The following is a 6,509-nucleotide window of genomic DNA, read 5'->3' as shown; positions in this document are numbered from 1 at the left end:
AAGGCAGGGTGATAGATAGGTAGGTAGATAGATAGATAGATAGATAGATCCTTTTCTACTAATTTTTTTCACCCCAAAAAGCACAGTCCCATGTATTTGGTGCATTTCAAGATTATACTACTGAAGAAATAATTCAATAGCCAGCATCTCTTCTGGTCCATAATAATGAGATAAATTGGTATTGGTAGATTTATAACTTTTGTGATTTTTTAAAATTTGGACAGGGTCATGGAATATCTACTGTTTTCATAATGTTCAATTACAACAGGACCAATCTTCACCCTACCACCTTCCTACTGCTTGGCATTCCAGGATTAGAGGCTGTCCACGTATGGATTTCTATCCCTTTTTGCCTCGTCTACATAGTGTCGCTAATGGGAAACGTTGCCCTTCTATTCATTGTCAAGACAGACCACAAACTGCATGAACCTATGTACCTCTTTCTATGCATGCTGTCAGTGGCTGATTTGATGCTTACTTCTTCTACGCTTCCCAAGATACTCAGCCTCTTCTGGTTCAATTACAGAGAGATCTATTTTGAAGCCTGCCTCACTCAAATGTATCTTATTCATTCTCTGTCTACTATGGAATCTGGATTTATCTTGGCCATGGCTTTTGACCGCTACGTAGCCATCTGCCACCCATTAAGACATTCCACTATCCTAACTCCTGCAGTGATGGTAGGCTTGGGTTTGGTCATCGTCTTCAGAGGAGCTATACTCCTCAGTCCACACCCCTTTCTACTGCGGTGGCTTTCCTACTGCAGAACTAATGTCATCCCGCATACCTACTGCGAGTTTATGGCCCTGATAAAGCTGGTTTGCGCTGAGACCAAGATTCGTAGAGCCTACAGCCTAATTGTGGCATTCCTGACAGGGGGATTGGATTTCATATTGATTATCTGTTCTTATGTCCTTATTCTTCTCACTGTCTTCAATCTCCCAACCAAGGCTGCCCGCCTCAAGACCTTAAGTACCTGTGTCTCCCATGTATGGGTCATCTTAGTGTTTTATACGCCAGCTTTTTTCTCTTTTCTCGCTCATAGGTTTGGCCACCACATTGCTCCACATATCCACATTTTTATAGCCAATGTATATCTTCTTATTCCACCTATGATGAACCCTATTATTTATGGTGTGAAAACCAAGAGAATCAGGGAGAGATTCTTTAAATTCTTAACAATAAAATGTGTTTAAAAGCATATCTCGGGGCGCCTGGGTGGCACAGCGGTTAAGCTTCTGCCTTCAGCTCAGGGCGTGATCCTGGCGTTATGGGATCGAGCCCCACATCAGGCTCCTCCGCTAGGAGCCTGCTTCTTCCTCTCCCACTCCCCCTGATTGTGTTCCCTCTCTCGCTGGCTGTCTCTATCTCTGTCAAATAAATAAATAAAATCTTTAAAAAAAAAAAAATATCTTACTGCTTTCAAGATTCTCCCTTTGTTCTCTTCTTTCAAAAGTTTGACTGACACTCTAGTAAAGAATATCTTATATTCATTTTACTTGGAATTTGCTGAGCTTCTTGTATATGAGGATTAAAGGGTTTTTTTTTAATTAATTTTTGAAAAACTTCAGCCATTATTTCTTCAAATGTTATTTCTGTCTTTCTTGTCGTTCTCAGATTTTCTTTATAGGTATGTTGCTGTTTTTGTTAGTATCCTGCAAGTTTTTGAGACTCTTCATTTTTCTGCATTTCTTCCCTTGCTTCTCTAGTTGAATAGTCTCAATTGGCCTCTCATCAAGTTTGCTTATTCGTTTTTTTTCTACAAGTTCAAATATGCTTTTGAGCACCTGTAGTGAATTTTACATTTCATTTATTATACTTTGCCATTATATTTGGTTCTTTTTTTATAATTCCTCTCTCTTTATTTATATTCTCTATTTGGTGACACAATTCTCAATCTTTCTTTTTCTTCTTTACACTTGGTTTCTTTTAGCTTGTAGAACTTATTTATAATAGCAGATATCAAGTCTTCTATTAAAAAGCAGAATTTTTATTTCGAGTGTTGTTTTTTTAAGATTTTTATTTATTTATTTGACAGAGAGAGAGCGACAGCCAGCGAGAGAGGGAACACAAGCAGGGGGAGTGGGAGAGGAAGGAGCAGGCTCCCAGCGGAGGAGCCTGATGTGGGGCTCGATCCCAGAACGTCGGGATCACGCCCTGAGCCGAAGGCAGACGCTTAACCGCTGTGCCCCCCAGGCGCCCCATCGAGTGTTGTTTTTTGTTTGTTGGTTTGTTTTTTTAATCTTGTGCATGTGCTATGCACACAGGTATGTGGTTTTCTAGATTCCTAGGAGTATGTTTGAACTTTTCAAATCCTCTGATAGACATCTCAATCTCTGTTTTCTGTTTGTTTGTTTGTTGTTTAAGTTTTATGGTCAGTCTTTTGTTAGCCCAATCAGTAAATTTGCCTTAAGATACTCAAATGTTAAACAATTGCCACTACAAATGCCTTTTTCTCATAGGGTGAATTCTGAGTCATGTCAAATTAAAAAAAAAAAAAAAGCCTTTTGAATGGAGCATTTTAGTGAACTTCCAGCTGTGTCTAATAGTGACAGTTTATTTTGATGGTGAATTTTATCCCTTCCCTTGGATACTAGGATGCTCGTTTTCAAAGACACAGAAAGCATTTGTAAAGACTTTAAATACCTGTGTCTATTAATTCTAATATTTGTGTCATTGTCTGGGTAAGTTTCAATTGATTCATTGTTCTCACTTGCTATGAATTTTATTTTTCTACTTAATTTCATGACTGGTAAGTAGGAAAGAATGCCAGACCTTGTGTATTTTACCTTGTTGGATGCTAATTTTTTTTTTAATTTCTATGTTTTCAAGCTTTATTCTGAGACTTGATTAGATTGAAAATTGGTCGATCTTGTCAGGTTTTGGTTTTAGGCTGTATTATGTGAAAGCAGAGCATCTAGTACTCATTTTGCCCCACTGTATGGTCTCCCCATATCTTTCTCTATCTATTGTGTTTTTGTGACATAGAGATTACTCTGTTGATATAGATATCACAATAAATTATGAAAAATTCCAGTATGGCTGCTCAAAAAGGGTTGGCTTCAAATATTGTCCTAAGTTTTTGTGTGTGGTTCTTCCTCCAATTTTGGGTAGACTGGTCCACATATGTTTTGGGTAGATTAGTTCAAACTAATCTGAACTAATTAGTTCACGCATGAACTAATTAGTACTAAAGTAAGTTTTTAATGCAGTCCTTCTGAAGATCAAAAGAGTTCCTTCTCTGTGCAGATATCTTCTCTTTGGTATAGTGGTTGACTATTCCGAATTATTTTATAATCCCAAGAATCCCAGCTCCAGATCCTGAATTTAGGAATCATGTTGAACTCTGCCTGGGTTCTACCTTTCCCTAATGTGTTTTGATAACTTTCCTTATGCAGTAGCTTGGTGATAACCTCATTTATTTCCCATTCCTCAGGTTCCATTGTCCTTCACTCTCTGATGTCCAATATCTTGAATGCCTTTACTTCATATATTTTATGGTATTTTAGTTCTTTCATGCAGGTGTCAGTTACTCCAACTTGTCCAGAAACAAATGTCCCCATATAATCCTTTAAATTCAAATTTAGAAATCCTTAGCTATCTAAACTCTTATATCTGAGTCTTCACTATACAAATTGAGAAACATTTTCCCATACTATTCACTGGTGAAGTAAACACACAGAGACACATGCATACACACACACAATGTATCTACACAGATTGCCATGAAATACTTCAGTGGAGGACAAGCCTATCCAAAAGGATGCAGAGTGGACTGTAGCTTTACTCTTTAAGGTGTTACCTTTTCCTTGTATTCTTTAAATGAATTTCATTTTATCATGATATTGCCATTACCTTTTTAAAAAGATTTTATTTATTTATTTGACAGAGAGAGACAGCCAGCGAGAGAGGGAACATAAACAGGGGGAGCGGGAGAGGAAGAAGCAGGCTCCCAGCGGAGGAGCCTGATGTGGGGCTCGATCCCAGAACGTCGGGATCACGCCCTGAGCCGAAGGCAGACGCTTAACCACTGTGCCACCTAGGCGCCCCCCATTACATTAAGTGAAAATATCTCCTAAGGAAATAGAAAAGGCTGTGAAGACTATAGTCCAACCTAAGAGACATGGAAAGGCCCCCATTATAGAAAGCAAATTCTCATTCTCTTTCCCCACTACTGAATAGCAGTAACGACCAGAGCTGCGTCTCCCTTCTTCCCCCAAATTTTTATTACAAATATTTTTAAAGAAACAGAAAAGTGGGAAAAAACACAGTAAATATCCATCATGTTTTCTCACTCCCTTGATTCTCCCCTTCCCATGTAGCTGTTTCCTTTATCTCATATCTATCTTTCTGTTCATCCCTCTATCATTTATCCATTCATCCTATTTGTTTTTTGATTCACCTCTCTCTTACTGACACCAGAACTTATTCAGATAATCTCAGTAGGTAATTAATCATTTCGATTTGCTCTGATTGTTCCATTTTAATTTGCTAATGAAATGAATATAAATGTGTCATGATTTTTTAATTATGTATTTATGAGAGGATGTATGTTATTGGTGACACAGAGAGTAGAATATTTATGACCACTACAACGAAAACTAATGATGTACTGTATGTTGGCTAATTGACCATTATAAAAAAATAATAAAATTAACTAAAAGAAAATAATTCATATCTATTCTGTTCATTATTTTGCATATATACTCTAACATGCAAGTGATGAGGCAAATGTAAATAATTAAGCAATTGATGTTAATATACCTATATTGAATAGATATAATTGATGTGACATTACACAGTTGTTTTTTGTGTTTTAGTGATATCTAGGGATATCTGGAAGAGTTTTTAAATTAGCTAGGAACAGGTTAATATTGTTCTTTTTTATTTAAATAATGAAATAGGGACTGAATCTATTCTAAACTTTATTCCCTACAGTATTTTCTGTAGCAGGTATCATTTAATGATAAGTAAATGTATAATTCTATTTTTAATGCAATTAATTTTTCCCTATGGAAAGAGCCAACTCCATGGAAGGCTTATTGCCAGATATCAGGCATAAAACAGTGATAACATTTAGATGTTGCTCTCAGGAATCCTGCAATTTATTTAGAAGATAAATTTAAATATACGTTGGGCGCCTGGGTGGCACAGCGGTTAAGCGTCTGCCTTCGGCTCAGGACGTGATCCCGGCGTTATGGGATCGCGCCCCACATCAGGCTCCTCCGCTATGAGCCTGCTTCTTCCTCTCCCACTCCCCCTGCTTGTGTTCCCTGTCTCGTTGGCTGTCTCTGTCTCTATCGAATAAATAAATAAAATCTTTAAAAAAAATTTAAATATACATTGTACATATACGTAACATTGTATAAAAATGTCAACTATTTGAAAGTGTGTTCTATGAGTGCAAATGAGAGGCAAATAAGCTAGGCTTTATTACCAGAGACATTCAGAGATAGTTTCCTGGGAAGTTAATACCTGCTTCAATTGAACTTAGTGGGTACGGGGATTTTCTTGATAAGAAGAAGAGTGTGTTCTGGGAGGATTATGAGAAAGAATAACCCCTACAGAGAATCACAATAATTCTAGAAAAGTTTCATCCCTGACAAAAAAGGGATTTCCAATTTTCCATCATAAACAAATCTGCCAATTAAACTTCACAAAAAATATGGGAGGGTGTTTTCCATTTCAAAGACTACCTTCACATTTGGAAATATATTTATGTTTTTTATCACATTTTCTCATGTGGAAAGATGCCTATCCCCCATCTTTTACCCAAAACTCAGTAGAAACTCCTCAGAGAGGCTTTCTGGCAGATACTACAGACACATAGTGGAGAGAAAAGAAGAGAAAGGGAAAACGGTATTACTTGGTTTAGGGATGTGGGACAAGGGGCAGCATGTGACCAATGTTTGCCCTGCCTGCATTCTGAGCCAACTGAGAAATAAGGCAGTTTAAAGCAAGTATTTTACACAACTGATAAATTATTGAACACTACATCTGAAACTAATGACTCGCTATAAGTTGGTTAATTGAATCTAAATTAAAAAAATGAAAAAGAAAAAAGGAAGTTAACATAAAAAATAAAGCAAGTACTTTGTCTTAAATATACTTGTATTAGAAGTAGAGTTGCGTTTGGAGGATGTTGCTTTCACCTGCATAAACTTTGCCTGTATTTTTATTTGTAATGAGTTCTAGACATAATCCCCCCATCAGTCACAGTCAGGAATTTATTGCTATCCCATCGTTGCACAGGTGTTTACCCATGTCCGATTTGCGGCACAGAAGAACTAGCAGAACTGGAGCCCCGTAAAGGCAGCTGGCTTTGAAAGGAAGATTTCCCTTTTCATGAGAAAATCTTTAAATCCAACAGAGTCTCAGAGGAAGAAAATCGATGCACCATTTATTATCACCACGACAACTCCCATCATCGTTAAGCACCACCACTTATTAACATGATCACTATGTTATTCATGCTATTTAACACTACAGCCATATTAATTTATTTAAGC

The 6,509-nt window shown here is 37.2% G+C and overlaps 1 protein-coding gene across 1 annotated transcript; it reads left to right on the top strand.

Annotated features, from left to right (window-relative positions):
• Positions 1–251: 251 nt before the first annotated feature.
• On the top strand, positions 252–1,196 carry LOC103681224 (olfactory receptor 52K2-like). The gene has a single exon (XM_040630665.1). It carries the CDS (start codon positions 252–254, stop codon positions 1,194–1,196), a length of 945 nt encoding a protein of 314 aa, XP_040486599.1.
• Positions 1,197–6,509: the final 5,313 nt, after the last annotated feature.

This window comes from Ursus maritimus, unplaced genomic scaffold, assembly GCF_017311325.1.
Source record: "Ursus maritimus isolate PB19 unplaced genomic scaffold, ASM1731132v1 scaffold_16, whole genome shotgun sequence".
Lineage (NCBI taxonomy): Eukaryota > Metazoa > Chordata > Mammalia > Carnivora > Ursidae > Ursus > Ursus maritimus.
The sequence above is the reverse complement of the archived record's forward strand: the minus strand, read 5'-3'. Positions and strand labels throughout refer to the sequence as shown.